Consider the following 19,346-nt stretch of genomic DNA (forward strand, 5'->3'; position numbering starts at 1 on the left):
TTCAAACGCGACCGATATCATCAAAAGGATTATAGCTCTAGCGGCGCGCCATACAAAATACCGGAAGTTGATTTTATCGCGACCGATTTCAGACGCGACCGATTTCATCGTAAACAGTACTTGGAAATCTGGAAATTCCCAAATACCAAGCTATGATTGGCTACTGAACATTGCTAATGAATAATCATCAATTCTGAACCAATCACAATGTATAATTGGTTATAGGACTATGACATCATGGTTTATACTGTATGAAACGCCACTAGTGTTTTCAACATAGATAAACATACATAAAACATCCAACCAAAAGTGTTTGTAGATCTGTTGAACCCTGGACGTAAACATTTATAGGTTCATTTTAAAATTACTGTATAATGGTTTATGTTTTTAAAGAATTCTCAGGTTATCAATTTTTACTTTATAACTACGTTAATGTTATAGTATTAACTAAATAAATTAAATGGGATTTATGAGTAGCTAAAGTACTTAGCTACTTTAGAGCATGGTATAGCCCAACTAATCGTATATAAATAATTAATTTTTATGAGTTGAATGGTGAGAATATTTCATGAGTTGAAAAATTGACTGCTCTACTTTAACAAGGTGGAGCCGAGTTAAATAGAGCGTCAATTATTCAACGAATGAAAAATTCTCTCCATTCAACGAAAACAAAACGTTAATTATTTGTTTTATTTTATAACATATCTACTTTTATTTCAAGTTATCCATCGTAAATCATTGACGAATGCTAGACTGGGAAGCTAGGCCATTAAAAAAGGAAGTGTTCCAACTTGAGATGTGGAGTAGAACAGTTATAGATAGCACGCACATATGCAAGTTGAATTCCGAATGCGATCAGTCAACAACGTCGCATGAAAAAATGTTTACAGAAAGCTGAACGTGCATTAGTACCGTTCATTATCACCATGATACACTTTTAATGAGATATATAGGGCGAATTCCAAATGACACGTGATTCCCAAATTGACCAATCGAATTGCAAGAATACAATCAGGTGTGTCAAACTACAAATATGTGAGGGGCATAGTTTGAGACCTGTCTGTGTCATATTGCTTGTATCCTTTAGGCACGATAATATATAATTAATATTCCCATTGCATGATCATCCATCGGAATTTGAGAACTTGAATTTGTTGTTGAAAAACCAACATGTAATGTGCGATGTACGTACTCCGCATCAAAAATAAGGATTGACTGTTTTATTTAACGATGTGGAATCGAGTTAACTAGAAGATTCAAACTCATGAAATATTCTGCCCTTTCAACTTATAAACATTCATTGTTTTCATAATAAGGTGTATTTATGATGTAATCTTAGTTACATTCTGATGAGCAATGTACAGTATATGTTATAATTCATTTTGAGCTACAAATTTTACTTCTTGTAATTTGCCATTTATGTTAATTATATAAAAAGTACCTTCAACAAATATTTATTTAGTTCATGATTTAATCAATTTTAGACATTTCAAGGAATTTTTCATTTATATTCACTAACATGTGATCTTGGAAAAGATAAACTAAACTAAAAACCAAAGCACATACATACAGTTAAAAACACTTACATATTGAATACATTGTGATATATGTTTTCTGGGTACTACAAGTAAATTCTTTTAATAATGTGTTGGATTGAGTGAGCCGTATTGTCTCCAACAAAACGATGAAAAATGAAGGTTAATTAAATTAGACTTTGAATAGGTTATTTTGTAGTTTTAAAAAAGGAAAAAAAACAGTGTTTTCACTTATAAAATGACAAAATAAATGGTTAAATTCAACCAAAAACCCATTGGCTGGCAGCCAATTTAATTTTTTTGGCTTTAAATTACAGTTTTTTTCAGGTAAATTTTTTTAATCCAATTTTTGGTCAATTGAATAATGATTCATTCATTGGAATTTGGTGTTATACAAGAACTTGTATATTATCATAAAATACAGGCAACCAGTACCAGCACTCAAGTCACCTTATTTTTATTGATTTTAACCACAAATTCTGCGCAATTCTTTCCACAACAGATATTTCATTTGTATGTCATTTGCCACTGCACACAAAACTATTCTAAACAAAATGCATGTATACATTTTTTAACTTGTTTTTTTCTAATTGAAAAGATAAAATTAAACATCTCTCAGCCGTATATAGTAAATAGCTTTTTTATATAACTTTTCTAAAAGGTGATTTCATGCAAATTCTTATCAGATACAAATCAATGTACAGTTTTTAGCCATTACTATGGTATTTTTAACCATAACTCGCTTCTGTACGGCCTACCAACTTCTTATCTGTCTCCTCTTCAACGAATCCAAAATTCCGCCGCAAGACTTATCACTGGCACTAAACGACATGAACATATTTCTCCCGTTTTACGTGACTTACACTGGTTGCCTGTAGATCAGCGCATTCGTTTTAAAATCCTGTTGATGACATATAAGGCCATCAACGGATGTGCTCCAGCCTACATATGTGACATCATTACTCCGTCAACCAACTCTTCGCTTTGTTCATCCAGCAGACTTCTTCTTAAACCTGGACCCCGTTCCAGAACTCGGTTTTACGGTGATCGTGCTTTCGCTGTCGCAGCCCCAAAACTCTGGAACACTCTACCCCTCGAAATACGCTCATCAAAATCTGTTATCACATTTAAAACTAAACTCAAAACTCATCTCTTCAGAGAAGCATAATCGCACGCTACTACTTGCACAGATCTTGGAAACACAGCGCTTTGAAACCTTTGTCTCTTGCGCTTTATAAATGTTATTTATTATTATTATTATTACTATGAAAAAAAAATATTTGTATATTTTATTAACATTTCAAATTTACTTACTTTACTTTAAATTAGTCTCTTGAATAAAATTATTGCTCAATAAATTGAAAATAATTGTTATTCAGGCTATGCATAACTTCCACTATAGCTAGATTTTTGTGTGATGTGAAGGTTTTTGAATTTAAGACTGTGCCTATATATAATACTACATAGTAAAACTTACTTATCTATCTAAATACTGTGTAACTAACATAAATTGCTAATCTGAATTTCATAAATCTAATTGACTTTATAAAGATTATTTTAAAAAGCATAATAGCATAAGTATAAACCAAAAGGTGCTTACTGTATAACTTTGCAATACAAATTTAATGACAAACAAGAGGATTGAAGTTTGATATAATCATGAAACAATTTCCAAGAAAAATGTTGATCCTTGTTTTTTTTGCGATTAAACTTAAATAGTATTAATAAAATTCATTTTCTGTGTAACTTTGATAGAAAAAAAAGTAATTTCCTGATCTTGTTCAAGGTATAATTCATGTCAAATCAAAACCCCACACTTGTTAAACATGTTGGTCTTGTTAGTCGGTAGGTTACTTAATTCCTTTGGCTGCTAACTCCGCTGTTACTCGACTCAAATAAGTTGGATCTGGATAACCATACCTATATTTAATTAAAAAAACAATGAGAAACAAAAGGTATGTAATGGAAAAGCACGAACTTGTAGAAAATAATACATATTATTACATATAATTCATACAGTTAAATTCATAGAATTACAAAGAAATGATGATGATATAGAATGATGGTACTCTAAGTATAGGAAGGTTACCTGTATGCAGTGACAATGTTTTGGTTTTTTTTTTTTTGTAATTTGACCTGAGGTTTGAGGTTGACCAATTGATGGCAGAGCATTTGACATTTGTAGTGTCATGAATAAAGACAAAAGCTTTTGTAACTACAATAATAATAATAATATGTTTAATAAAATATTAAATGTAATACAGACAAGATGATCTTCAATTGAGAATGATCAAGTACTGTACTTACGGTTCACCAGACATGGAGGTTTTATGATGAATGTCATTCCAGATAACAGCATTTTGAGTACCTGACGTTATAGATGTGCCAATTGTAAATATAAGTCTAGCATCAAATGCCTTTTGTAAAAGACCTGCAACATGCCTTCCTTCCTGGTTGTCTGGGAGGTAAGCAGTGCGGCCTGTTCCTTGATAATATCGCCCTGGATTTGGATGCTCTCTCTAGAAAAATTTTCAGAAAATTATAAGTTTTTTATTTTATGGTTTACCACCACATTTATTCATTCAGTGTTTCATTACATAATTTCTAAACATTTTCTACCTTTTTTCATTTTTTTCTGTTGTTCCGTCATTGATATCATAATTTTAACCTTCAACATTGGCATTCATTTTCTGAATTACTAAACATTAATACAAAGTATTTACTTTTTAACATTATTTTTTTTTTTGTTAAATCCTCTATTTACAATATTATTATTGTATTAAAAAAAAAAAAAAATTATAAGTTTGATTAGTAAGTAAGTATAATTCTATCAATCTAGCATTAAAGAAATGCATATTGGATTGTAATAGTTTAAAATAAATACCGTTTGTATTCCATTAGGAATGTTGTAAACAATTACAATGCTTCCACATCTTGGATAACCAGGTAGTTTCATTGGTGAATAATTTACTGTCATTCGTCCTGGTGGCTGGTTTCCTTTCAGTACTCCCAAAATGATTCCACAGATTGGACATGCATTCCTATGTTGTAATGCTATGTCTATGCAATTTCTACAGAACTTGTGTCCACACTGGAGCTGCTTCTTGACTGTTTCAGTCAATACATCAAAGCAAATTGGACATTCTTCCACTTCATCCTTTTTTGCTGGAGTTTTGTTTCCTTTCAATACTTTCACATTACCTCTACACATTGGACACACTTTTCTATGTTTTAATTCGTCATCTATGCAATTACTACAGAACCTGTGTCCACATTGGAGCTTCTTGACTGGTTCAGTCAGTACATCCAAGCAAATCGGACATTCCTCCACTTCAGTTTTCTTGCCAGATTGCTGCCACTTTTTGAACACATCTTGGATTTCAGAAGTTGCTTCAACATCAATATTTACAAGATGAATTTTGTTGATGGTGCTTGCACGATGTTTACCATTCTTCACAAAGAGTAAAATGGAATTGAGTAATGACTGTGCACACTTAGCCTTGTTTCCACCAAAAATTCCTGAACTTATCAAAGGAATTGCTATGGACGTAATCTCAAGGTCAAATGCATATTTTAGGCAATTCAGAAATGTCTTTTCAAGACAATCAACAAATTCATCTTCATTTTTATATTCATTTCTACGTGGTCCCACAGCATGTATAACATATCTTGCTTTCAAATTGTATCCAGCAGTGTGTAATACCTCTGAAACATATAAATAACGTTTTCTTCTTTTTAATTTTTTTTGGCCTTCTTCATGAAGTTGTCTGCCAGCTTTATCAGCGATAGCTCTTGCAACACCACTTCCATGCTGAAGTTGACCATTAGCTGCATTAACTATCACATCAACATTTTCTTCTGTAATATCACCTTGTCTTACAGTCACTGCGATTCCACCTGGTAATGCAAACTTCACATCAGAGAGAATTACTCCGTCATCACCTCTAGACCTACTGGAAGATGCACTTGTAGCTGTACCAAGGTAACTTGCTAATGACTGTTCAAGCTGATCAGTTACATACTCCATTACTTTGTCTACATCTGCTTTGTTGTATAACACAAGTTTTCCATCACGTAGATACTCTCCATTAACTTTAAGAGTCTTGAAGATGTTGGTCTTCAGGGTTGGGTCTAGCAAATGTGCAACTTCACCAAGCTCAAAAATGGATGCCTTCTCTGAGTGTCCTACCTAAAATGTACAGATTATATGTATATTTGAGCAAAATTTAAATTGTAAATAATAAACAAATATTTAGCACAAGGAAAATGTAGGTCAAATGAAAACCGCTATGAAATAACTACAGTAATACAAGGAACCATCACTACAGCAGTGATATTTATTTATTTATTTTTTATTTATTTTTTATTTGGTGGATTCCCTGAGAAACCACAAAATAGCAAACACGAATGGATAAATCAATACTCACCTTGAAAGGAGATATCTTTAAAATGTGTCCTGTCTTTTTATTTGATATCTTTGTGGCCTCTATCAGAGAGCTGGCAACTAAGATAGCAATAATATGAAATATATTATATTACAATTAATAAAAATTAAAACGACAATACTCAACATATAAAACAACAGTACTATTATGATTGTACAAAAAAAATAAATCAGAAATCAGTTAAACCCTGTTTCCGCAGGAACTTTATCGGTTAATTATCGGTTAATTTTTAGTTTCGGTGAAAATGAAATTGATGAAACTTAATACTTTGAGAAGATAATAACTTACCTGCTGGTTGATAAAAAACAGCCAATGCTCTTTCTTCACATTTCCCAAATGGGTATATAATCTTTAGAACATCTCCGCCTCCCCGGTTTTTTACCTGCAGGGTTAACTCTATTTTGTCACCAGTAGTCTCATGAGATTTAAACTTTTCAAAATTTGTTACAATTACACATTGAGACAGACTAGACTCCTCTTCATCCTGCAGATACAAACATAACATTTTTGCTAAAACAAAGTCAATAAATTTAATACATAATTCAATCAATAATAATATTTATTTTATATAAAGATGTATTGTTCCCCAAAAACATTAAAAACTAATAAAAATAATAAATAAAGATTTTGAATAGGCCATTTTTTAGTTTGAATAAAGTTAATCACTGTCTAAACAAATTTAAAAGAATAATGTTTTCACAAAAGACAAAATGAATGGTTAAATTCAACCAAAAACCCATTAACTTCCAGTAAATTTGACTTTTTTTTTGCGTTGAATTACAATTTTTTCGATCCAATTTTTGGTCAAAGTGAATAACAAGCAGATCTGATAACAAGTGACATTAAAATGGCAAATTAAAAGAAAAACATTTTAGAAATTATTTTTTTCGAGGAGACAAGATCGTTAATAATGTTATAAAGGAGAGAAATTATTTAATCTGTCTCACCTTGAGTTGATTATTCAGCCATTTCTCTAGTTCAGCATTAACATAAGTTTCCACTTTTTTGGTAGTGTTTTGATTGTCCAAATATAGTAACTTCATATCACCCAATTCATAATATTGTATCGGTAATTTGTCCAGTACTTTGGGAATAATAGGAAGTACTTGACTACCATCCAACATAACCGCTTCTTTTTGATGACCCACCTGAATTATAAATTGAAAACGAGGTACAGTATTTTAAAATCAAAGTTAAATTATATTATACAAATCTTGCTTGTATTTTGTATTCTAAACTATGTATTTTAAATGATGTGTTTTATTTGTATTTTACAAAATGTTAACCTTTTTAATTCATATTTATATTTTTATGTGAACAAACAAAAATAATTTCAAATCATGTACATATTTTACTGTGTTAGACAGTAAAATTAGACCATGAATAAATAAATGAATGAATAGTACTTAAAAATAGAATTGGCTCGCATTTTTAGTCGCGTGGACGCGACTCTATAGTTCACTATGTCGGTTGGTCGGTCTGTCGGTCCGGTATCGCTATGCATTGTAGCACGCGACTTACTGGCTGTTGGCCTTGTTAATAAACTAGTTTTATATTTTGATCACTTCATATTTTAACTCAACATGATATTTTGATTATTTTATCTAGATTATAAAGATCCTAATATAATTAAACACATTACAATCAAACACAATGGTAGAATACAAGTCCCAATAACTAAGACAAACAGAACAAGATATGCCTTTGTTGCAAATGCCATCCATATTATTAACTCACATCACCATCGATAAAATACTGTATTTTAATTAAGAATATGTAAATGAAACTTTTTAAACTACAAGCGTTTATGCATTTTATCGTATTTTAACTCTTAACTTCCAAATTGTAACCACTTTTAAAACTTTTTTGTGCAATAATGTGTGTGGATGTCAGAAGCTGAATTTATTTGATTATTGAGATCTACTTTACTGAGGGAGGGATGTTTTTATTTTATCGTTTATGCCCAGTATGTTTCACTTCCACTGACGTTTATTTTGACTAGCGTCATTGTAATTAACAAGCGAGTGAGTTGAGACCCTGCCTTGAGAAAGAGACAAGACGTGTCTGGCAGAGACAGATGAATTTAATTCTTTACTATTTTATGAGCATGTTACTGGATGTAATTCAAGAATTGATAAGAACAAAGACAACTGTGTACCAGAGTGAAATTGGCTCTTGATTGTTTGGTTACTTGTACGAGGGCATTGCAGGTTTGGTTTTGATTTTTTAGTTGCTTAATTAAGTTATGTTATCATTCTTATCTTAGTTAGAGAGTATCTGGGCAGTACTTTGAATTTTATATGAGCTCCAACAGTTATGTGTTGTGAATAATATGAGATAAGTAACATGGAAACACATGCAGTTAAGCCCATGGATTATATGTGTATTGAGGTATTGATAATTTGTGATAAGTTCTATTCTACTGATTATTAATGAGTACGGGGTGAAGAGATCTATGAGAGATCAGGTTAACCTTTCAATTGGGGATTAAAGATTAATAAAATCAGACTTTAAATGGCCCATTTTGAAGTTTTAATAAAGTTATTCACTTCTGTAAAATAATATAAAAAGACAAACGTAACTAACCAAACACCATTGTCCGACAGACAATTTAAGTATTTTTTGCTTTAAATTACATTTTTTCAGATAAATTATTTTTTTTTTCGGTTTACAACTGGTCTATTCAATTGACTCGCACAATATTAGTATTACTATTTTAAAGAAATTTAAAATTGCAATTTTCATTTTAATTTCTAGTCTTTGTGAAGAGACACTTACTTCAATTGACCTTATTTGCAGATTGACCTTACTTCCAGGCCAGCTTGTTCCATTACCAATCAAAGATCTTGCAACTGGATGTAGGGAAAAAAAGAATGATATATATATATAGTATTATATTTGCCTTATTATTAGGTCTCAACTTTTCATGTACGTGTATAATGTACATGTGAGGCCGATGATGTCTAATACTAAAAATTGTAATTTCTATTGTGCCAAAATTAAATAAATCAAATCAAATGAATAAATCAATAATGAGCCACAGACACAAGCAATAATATGGCAGGTAGATACAATAATCTAGATCTTACAAACAGTACTGTATAGAAATTGTATAGGGATGTGTCCCTGTCTCACAAACCATTTTATACATGTCTTAGATAAATAATAATAGATCTGTGCAGGAAAAATATTTGTTCATGATGTTCTTTAAAAATTAAAAAATTACCTTTTTGCTCACTAAATATCACAATTGCTTTATTTTGCATTGTTTTAACATGCTCTATTTCACCACCTCCATTATTAGGTTTGTGAAGTATCATTGCTAACTGGTATTTCGTCTCTCCAGGTGATTCATATTCTCTAAACCCCTCCACCACTACAGCGTTTTTTAAGCTTATTCTAGCATTCTGCTTTAAAAAAAAATATAAACATACCATATAAGATACAAAAAAAACCATTCTATTATTCAATAATAGCTCAATATTTCGGTATTTATTATAATAATAGCCTGGTAACGTTTGTGGAGGACCTGGATGTATTTTTGTTTTTTTGGGTATTTATTTATTTATTATCTTGTTTTCCTTTTGATGTTGTTTGTACAATTTTGCAAGAGTACAGTGCTATGTAAATTAGTGCTTTATAAAGAAATAAAATTAAAGAATAAATGAAAAATCTACTTAAATAACATAAACATTAAATAATTTCATGTTTTTGAGAGCATTGTTTTACCAGATGCACAAAATGATTTATGGTTAATAGAATTGTTTGTAATTTACCCACACCCAATAACTTTCAATTTGCAAGTCTTACAACTATTAGTTCTCTCATGTCTGGGGTTATAAACACATTTTTATTCAATTCCAACAATTTAATATTTTCAAGAACAGTTTGATGACAAAATAATGCACCCATTACACTTACATGTGTCTTGATTTTTTTTTCAGTACTGTTTCGAGCAACTTCACTACTTGTTGGAGGTTTTGACCAAATTACTGCATTTATTTGACCCATTATTTCCTGGGTAGCTTCAGAATCAATATTAACAAGCCTTATTTCCTTTAAACATCTTGCCTTGTCCACTTTTACAAACTCCTTAATAGAAACTGCCAATGCCTTAGCACATTGTTGCTTTTTTCCTCCAAAATTTCCAGAGCTAATAAGGGGTATAGAAATGGATGAGGCTTCAAGATTTGAATCTGCATACTCAAGGCAATTAAAAAATGTCATCTCTAGGAGAGCCTGAAATGCTTGTTTCATTTTATATGTTGGTCCAACAGCATGTATGACATATTTTGCTTTGAGATTGTATCCACGAGTATGCAACATTTCTCCTACTTCTAACTGGTGATCTTTAAGACTTCTTAACTTTTCCTGCCCTTCCTTGTTAATTTCGTTACCAGCTTTCACTGCAATTGCTTTTGCAACACCACCGTTATGTTTAAGTTCGCCATTTGCTGCATTAACAAGGACTTCAGCATCTTCTAAGGTAATGTCATCTTGTTTTATAATAATTTTGATCCCTCTTCCAACTGTAATTTCTGAAAGCAGTGGATCAGATGAACTTTCTGATAATCCTGCTTGATCACTGACAATTTTAAGATGTCTCTCTTCAGCAGGAATTCCTAATGCTTGTTTAAATATTTTCTTTGCTTGTTTTACATCATTTTCCTCTCCAACAAACACTACATTACTATCATCATCGTCGTGTAGAAGTAAAATGTTTCTCTTTTCTTTTCTTGTATTTCTCAAGGCATTTTTTATGTCTTGTTGGGCTTTATTTTCCACAGAAACTTTCTGACATTGTACACTATTATGTACTTTTTGGTAAAGATCAATGAATTTAGCTTCACCTAAAGATCTATTTTCTTCATCTCCACCTCTTTTAGATACAACACCAAGATTCTGTTCAAATTTATCCTCAAGCCATAAGATGTTGATCTTATATTTTTTTTCAATTTCTTTAAGTTCTTTTTCTTTGAATTTAATTAGGAATTGATATATTTCATTGTGCACTGTAAGATAACCTGATCTATCTACCGTTTTCTTTGAAGCAACTTTAGCTGTTTTTTGTTGGCTTTCATCAATGTTCTTTTGCCGTTTCTCATCAGGTTTTCTTTGATCACCTTTCTGATTCTTGGTATCTGCGTTGGCCTTACTTTTTTCTTTAGAATAATTAGCATTTGATTCATCAATATTTGGGTTTTGGATTTTATGACTTGGTAAATTACCCTGTTTCTTTCCATTAACTTTTCCTTGATTTGGTTGACCTGCATTATCTGTAGGCCTATGTCCATCGTTGTCCCCCTCATTGTGAGTACCTGATCTATCTACATCTTGTTTTTTAACTTTTTTTTGTTGGTTTTGTGAACTTGCATCACCATTTTTATGCAGCTTCCCTCCAGGTTTTGATTCACATGCATTATCTATTTGTCCGTTCCTTTCCTCCCCCTCCATCCCCTTCCCTTTTAAAATGATTTGCTTGAACTCAGTAGAACTTACTGCATTTTCCTTACCATCTTCAGCATCTTGCAAATTTTCCTCCTTCCCTTGATGTGTGTGGCCTGCATTATCAATTTGATCTATTGAGGTTCTTTCTTTACTCTCTTGACATGTAGCCTGCATATTTCCAACCTCTTCATTGTCAACACCACTTATACTACCAGGAATACTCTGATGTGTATTTCCTTTTTCTGATGTTGCTTTAGCGCCTTTGCTCTGAGTGACATGTTCATCAGCTGTTACCTTTCCTCTTTTTTGTGCCTCATTTTTACCATTTTGAGTACCATGGGATTTTTCATCTATTACAGGATCTACGCTCTTGTGGTTTTGTCCATTTGTGCCATCTGTATGGCTACTATTGTCACCTACTTTGTATAGATCCTCATCATCCTTCTTATCTACAGTCTTGTGGTTTTGTCCATTTGTGCCATCTGTATGGCTACTATTGTCACCTACTTCGTATAGATCCTCATCATCCTTCTTATCTACAGTCTTGTGGTTTTGTCCATTTGTGCCATCTCTATGGCTACTATTGTCACCTACTTTGTATAGATCCTCATCATCCTTCTTATCTACAGTCTTGTGGTTTTGTCCATTTGTGCCATCTGTATGGCTACTATTGTCACCTACTTCGTACAGATCCTCATCATCCTTCTTATCTACAGTCTTGTGGTTTTGTCCATTTGTGCCATCTGTATGGCTACTATTGTCACCTACTTCGTATAGATCCTCATCATCCTTCTTATCTACAGTCTTGTGGTTTTGTCCATTTGTGCCATCTCTATGGCTACTATTGTCACCTACTTCGTATAGATCCTCATCATCCTTCTTATCTACAGTCTTGTGGTTTTGTCCATTTGTGCCATCTGTATGGCTACTATTGTCACCTACTTCGTATAGATCCTCATCATCCTTCTTATCTACAGTCTTGTGGTTTTGTCCATTTGTGCCATCTCTATGGCTACTATTGTCACCTACTTTGTATAGATCCTCATCATCCTCCTTCTCATCTACAGTCTTGTGGTTTTGTCCATTTGTGCCATCTGTATCGCTACTATTGTCATCTTTCCCATATAGATCTTCATCCTCATCATCATCAGTCTTGATCTTCTTAACCCTTTGATCATCTTTGACATCCATTTTGTTAGTCCCACACTCGCTCTCTTTGTCATTTTTACTTCCACTGATTTTCCTTTTATTGGCTTGATCACTTGTTACATTGTTTGACTCTGGTTCAGTGGGTGTGTCTTTCTTATCATTTCCCTCCTTCCCTTGATGTGTGTGACCTCTATTATCAATTTGATCTTTTGAGATTCTTTCTTTCTTCTCTGGTCCAGTGGGTGTGTCTTTCTTATCATTTCCCTCCTTCCCTTGATGTGTGTGACCTCCATTATCAATTTGATCTTTTGAGATTCTTTCTTTCTTCTCTGGTTCAGTGGGTGTGTCCTTCTTACCATTTTTCTCCATCTCTTGATGTGTGTGACCTCCATTATCAATTTGATCTTTTGAGATTCTTCCTTTCTTCTCTGGTTCAGTGGATGTGTCTTTCTTACCATTTTCCTCCTTTTTATATGTGTGACCTCCATTATCAATTTGATCTTTTGAGATTCTTTCATTTTTCTCTGGTTCAGTGGGTGTGTCTTTCTTATCTTTTTCCTCATTCACTTTTGGTGATGACTTTTTGTTTGCATTTTCTTGCTGGTCTCCTAAAGTAGCAGAGGTTTCTTTACCATGCTCTACCTTCACAAGAGGGTCTGTAATATGAACAATCAGTTACAGTACTATTTTTCTGTACACATATCATTAAACTTTACATTTTGATGAACACATCTATGGCAAAAGAAATATGAATAAATGTAATTTTTATCTTAGTCCAAACTGTTGCAAGATTGGTATCAATTGCATATCTGTAGGAACACAAGTTAACATTATATAGCCTACAATATCATACTATACAGTAAAGTGTTTTAGCATAATGGTTATGATATTAAGGTTGTTTTTGTTTACACTATTGTATGTAATTATATAGGCTTTTTGTGAACTAACTCACCTGAATCTTCTTGTGAGGTTGTGGGCTTACTTTCTATTACCTGTTGTGAAGGTTTAATAGATTTGTACTTTCCTTTCAACTGCCTTTTAAATTCTTCAGAGACATCATCAAGAATTTCTTCAAATTTACAACAAATAATGAATTTGTTTTCTGCCAGGGTCACAATATGTTTGTTCCACTTTTGTTGAAAGTGTTTTGTGATGTCAGGAAAAAGTTCTTTAAATTTGACATACTCCCCTCTATCAACCAGTGGAATCTAAAAATAAATATAAAATTATGTCCTTATGACCAGATAGGAATCATATAAAACAAATAGGTTTGAGCTAAGAAAAGATACCATACCATTACTACATTGGTTATAAATATATAATGTAAAAAATGTGCATATTTACCTGTAATTTACTGCATTCAATGAGTTGATCACTTTTTTTCCTTTTTATAAACTTTTTGACATCTGTAAATAAAGCAAGTGCATTTTTTAATAAGGCAGAAAACAAATATGATACATTATCAGCACCTACAATAATAACAGCAGGATGGTTGTTGTTGGCTACCATTTTGATGCTGTATTATTGTATTACCATGGAGCATAATTATAGCTCCATGGTATTACAGTGTATGTTAAAGTGGTGAAATATGGCTGATAAGCAAGCTGATATGCACATAGAAAACAAGTTTAGTTTCTTAGGATTTTCTGAAACAGTACATTATGATTTATAAGTTGATTCAATTAAAATCATTTATTCACCTGATTCATCATCAAATACAACAATACCTCCTTCTTTCGTGACACTGGTAGTTGAACTTCCAAACAATTTCAAACACTTTGACATTTCATCGTTTATGTTGCATTCTTTGTTTTCTTTTACAGTGACAACAACACTGCAAGCGATAACATCTCTCTCTGTCTGATTTAAGGTGCTACTGGATTCTTCTTCTTTTTCAAGAACTACAAAGCTGCTTTCACTACCACCGTCGCTGTCACTAGCTGCTGAACTCGGTGGGCGCACTTTGCTGCTTTTCAGATCTGTAAGCCATCTTTGTAGGTCTGTAGTGATATTCTTTTTAACCTTCTCAATACTTTCTTTTGATTTAAATACAAAGCAATTCTCATCTTCAAAGTATTTAACATTATCTTCACATTGAATGCTTGGCAAATGAGACAACACATTAGCCACAACTGGATCAATTTTAGTGAAGTACACAGAGCATGTCTTTATTATCTGAAAATAAAAACCCAAGTTATTTCGAGTAAGCTTAATCTCACCTTTATTATGATAGGCATTTCATGTTTTGGACTCCCGGTTATTAGTAATAGCCAAGTCAATTTAGGATTGGTTCATTTAATTTTATTTTTTCAATTTTAACAGTAGCTTTTAAGAATACTATTTGAATTTGATTTTAAAAATTAATATACCAGGTAACCAAATAATACTATGAAAAAATAACAAAATGTACCTCAAGTTTTTCAAACTTTAGTCTTGTTTCCCTGCTCATCTCTTTCATATCTATGGAACAAATAAGGAATAATAAAAAGTAAATAAAGCAGACAATTAAATCACAAATTTCAAAGTATTATTTATGATAAGATAATTAGGCTCAAATTCCATGATTTCAGATACTCAGTGTGTTTATATAGACAGTAATAATTGTCCCTAGTGGGTTGAATTAAATAACAATATATCTATACATGGGGCATAGTTGGTGAACATACATTATGAACATAAGCAGAAAGAACAATGAATAACTAACTTTTGGAGTACATTAACCCATTTGTAGATTCAATTTGTTTAGATTTCTAATATAGCATTTTTAGATGAGTAAATTGCTACTACAGTATTACAATTGATTTAGCTGAACTAAGGAGTTACTGTAGACAGGAACATCTAATAATATACTACAGTCAACTCTCCCAATACCAGACACCTTTGGGCTGCCAATATGTCTGGTTTTCCAGAACTCATTTTCCACTGATGAATGAATGAGTGAAAGTCTGGTATTCGGAATTTGTTTTTTAAAGGTAAAAAGGAATTCGGGACCTTTTGGAAAGTCTGGTATTGGGAGAGTTTCTGGTTTTCAGATAGTCCGGTAAAGGGAGAGTTGACTGTATTACCTTTTGCATTGGTAAACTGCACTATAGCTATATCTCGCTTGGTTCCAACTGGATACATGAGCCATTGTAAATGATATTTTGATGGAAAGATTTGCAGAAGGTTTTCGATGGTTGCCTTATCATCATCCTTTACATCAAAGCCTGTAACAATCAATCCAGCTTCAACAGGTACACGTCGCACCTGATTCTAAATTTTGTAATAAAACTTAACAGAATTAGTGACATTTATACATCTTGTGGCAGAACCACTATTTGACCGTTATTAAAAACTGCTTGGACAATTTTAGAGATTTTGTTTCATTTTTAAAGATGCAAATATTGTTCAGTAACTGAACAATCAAAGAAAACAACAATAAAGAATAAAGAAAATATATAAATACAGTAGTACTAAACATATATATTTCTTTTTGTATTTTGTTCACACCAAATATATTTATCAAGCCAATGGCCAGTTATTTAGCTGCTGTTCACACAGTACACTGTCACCATAACTTGATTCTATTTTTAGAATCCGTATTTTTTTAAAATCATTACCAAGAATTATGTACTGCATTATTAAACAAATAAAGAACAAATATAAACCTGAAAATTATAATACAGTATGAAATAATATGGAATTCTTCTTGCCTGGGACTGAAACTACTACTCTGTCTACTACTCCTCCTAATAATGTGACTTTAGAATGCTAATATCTTCATATTCAGATATTTAAAGGCTAACAACAGTACTACTATTATTTTATTATTCTTTATTTGGTCAAATATAAAAAAATACATCAGAATTTCTTATATACACTGCAGAGATAATAAAAAATATACATATAAAATACAAATCTATATAAAATCACATAAAATATCAAAAAGTCTACGATCCAGGTGTTCTCTCCATGAGTTAGCGTTGGACAAATTTGTTATAGATGACAATAGATTGTGGGACAAATGACTTATTATAGTATTTAGTACGGTTTTGAGGTAGACAGATACGAATATTAGATGGAAGAAAAGTGTATTCCTTATGGAGGGGGTGGTCTGTTTTGGAGAGTATACGTTTTACTAAGGAGAGAACACCTGCATCATAGTTGAAATTAAGGACGAATACATCATCTCCAATAACCCTTCTGGTAATTTTATTTAATAATTCCTTATCTTTTTCATATAAACAAAGGCTCTCAGATAATTCTACAAAAAGAGCACTAAGTATGGTCGACTGGTAGAACATTATAAAAGAATGAATATATTATTATAACATTAAATTTCCTAAGTTGTCTTAACAGATATAGCCGTTGTTGTCCTTTTTATAGATAGATATTTTTTAATGTAGTAGTACTAGTAGTTAGCCTTTATAGTACCATGATGAGCTCCTGGCCCAGGCAGCCTGCTACTAGTGCTAGAGCTCACTGTAGCACTCTCTAGCACTATTATATAAATAACTGTACCATTTTTATTAGGCCCAATTATAAACAAAGAAGATATTTTACTTACTTTTTCTGGAGTAGCCATTGCTACAACCAAACAACCACCTTCGATATGAGTTGAGTAGGACACAAATTAGCTCTTTTATGATAATATTCTATCAAAATGATAACAAGATTATATGCAGGCCTTGTCAATAAAATTTCGTCGCTACTTGATAATCTGGAAATTCCCAAATAAAAAAAAACTAAGCGTCCAAGCTCTATGATTGGCTACTGGATCCAAATGAATAATCATGAATTCTGAACCAATCATAAAGGTTATAAGTGATTATATTAGGAAATGACGTCATGATTTATAAACGATGAAACGCCGCTAGTGTCTTTAATTTATTTTAGATATAAAAGCATCCAATTACATGATGCAGTTAAAAAATCCAAATTAAAGTACAATATTAAAAAATACTGTATATAGATAATATAATTGTTATAGTAAGTAACCGATATAACACTACTACAAGGCATTATGAAAAGAAACCCAGGAAAAAAAACACATCACGGGGCCTTCTATGTAGACCCGCGTTTTTGGAAGAGTCAATGTTTATTCGAACATTTTTATTCAGTTTTACAAAGCTCAGATATTTTCAATTTTATCTAGTACTTACGATGATTATGCAGACTTATATGCTCATCAATAATATCTGTAAATTCTCTTTATTTTGTCTCTCATGAATTGACGTTAATTTCAGGTATCCTCACCTCGTATTGAATTAAATGACGTAATTTTATTGACGTATCTTTATATATATATTTATTAGGTCTTATCGGTTCATTTACAATAATTGTCTTTATTGTTTTATTTCAACCATCTTATTTAATATTATTCCGTTTGAATCTGACAACTTAATTTTGGGATTATTTTATACTGTAGCTGTAGAACTGTCTGGTTCTCCTGTCGTTTTGGACTCAAACACATCGTCAGTGGCGTCATTCTCTTTACTAACTTCTTCTACGATTCTTAAGTATCTACACTTCTTAAGATCTTCCCAGTCTTCATCACTCAGAGTATTGCCGGCGATGGATTGACCATTACTTCCTCCAGCAGTGGACTTTGCCATTGACCACACCCTTGCTTTTGGTTTGTAGATATAACTATTATGAATTGGAGGTAGAATCATTGGTGGAAGTTGCATCCCTAGTTTTTTCTTGTCTGTTGATGTTGGTTCCTGGTGAATTCCTAGAACACTGCTTCTTGTTGAACACGCTTTTGACCGATACGGCGTGTTTAACGAGTACACGCGGCTTACTTTCCGTTTCTTTTCGTCAGAATTCCAAAAGTTCGGTGTTTCTGTATCAGAACATACCGACTCCGCACACGTTCTGTCCAAAAAATCTTTAATTTTTCGCTGCGTTTCTTTCATGTTTTCCTCTTCTTCGACCACGATTTGCGGTTTTTCAAGTTCATTATTATAGAAAAACAATTCCGAGTCGTTTAATTCCATCTGTAGTCCTAATAAATTATCATGTCTGGTATTGGAAGAAGACCGTCCGTGTTTTCCTATTAGTGGATGTTCCTGTTCAATATGGGCTCTTAATAAAGCTCTGGAATCTAACCGAGTCTTGTGGACGTTGAGTTCTCCTCTGTTCATTGTTATCGAAGGAGGGTTTATAACAACTGGTTCACAAAATGATTTGTGATCAGATTTGTTTTTTAGTAAACCTTTGCGAAATTGCTTCCTGTGATGAGGAGATAACTGTATGTTTTGCTTCGAAATAATGTTTTTGGGAAGTTCTGGAACAGTTTTGCTATCGAGTTTTGAACTCAAATTACGAGAACATCCCTTGGGATCCAGTGATGTCCTTGGTCCGGTTTTCATTCCACCCGCAGGGAGCAACGTGGCGCTAGCAGACGGTAGTAGTGCCGATGTAAAAATCTTCGATTTTCGATTGGTTGTTTTTCGAAATTTAGCGTTTTCCAGTCGGTTTATGTATACAAATTGTTTTGTTTCTTCGTCTTCAAAGTTGATACAAGGCGAACGTTTGTTGATAAAAGTTCGTTGCATAACTTTCATCGACGTGGCATAAGCACGAATTTCACGTTGTATAGCTAAAGCTCTCTTTCTAAATCGTTCTCTCTCCACCGAATTACTTGTAACTACTTCACGGGATGATGATTTGGTCCCCGTTTCAAGTTCTACATCAGCCATCTTAAAAAAATGTTCACTTTAAATGTGTTTCTAAATGAAATGCTCAAAACACGATGAAAGCGGTAATGAATGGAACACAACCGAGA

At 32.5% G+C, this 19,346-nt stretch overlaps 1 protein-coding gene across 1 annotated transcript; it reads right to left on the reverse strand.

Annotated features, from left to right (window-relative positions):
• Window positions 1-1,566: 1,566 nt before the first annotated feature.
• Window positions 1,567-17,230, reverse strand: LOC140046629 (uncharacterized). The gene is made up of 15 exons (XM_072091323.1): window positions 17,124-17,230; window positions 15,643-15,829; window positions 14,988-15,037; window positions 14,278-14,752; window positions 13,922-13,983; window positions 13,530-13,785; window positions 9,902-13,233; window positions 9,207-9,390; window positions 8,759-8,832; window positions 6,928-7,128; window positions 6,269-6,464; window positions 5,963-6,039; window positions 4,420-5,724; window positions 3,843-4,054; window positions 1,567-3,455 (listed from the first exon to the last, which is right to left on the reverse strand). The coding sequence occupies exons 1-15, from the start codon at window positions 17,139-17,141 to the stop codon at window positions 3,386-3,388; spliced, it is 6,699 nt and encodes a 2,232-aa protein (XP_071947424.1). The 5' UTR covers window positions 17,142-17,230; the 3' UTR covers window positions 1,567-3,385.
• Between the last annotated feature and the right edge of the window lie 2,116 nt (window positions 17,231-19,346).

The sequence above is a fragment of the Antedon mediterranea genome, chromosome 4 (genome assembly GCF_964355755.1).
Source record: "Antedon mediterranea chromosome 4, ecAntMedi1.1, whole genome shotgun sequence".
Lineage (NCBI taxonomy): Eukaryota > Metazoa > Echinodermata > Crinoidea > Comatulida > Antedonidae > Antedon > Antedon mediterranea.

Coding starts and splice junctions, on each gene's coding strand:
- LOC140046629 (XM_072091323.1), bottom strand. Junction 8,833..9,206: donor GATATTTAGTGAGCAAAAAG/GTAATTTTTTAA, acceptor CCCTACATCCAG/TTGCAAGATCTTTGATTGGT. Junction 3,456..3,842: donor ACCTCCATGTCTGGTGAACC/GTAAGTACAGTA, acceptor AATTAAATATAG/GTATGGTTATCCAGATCCAA.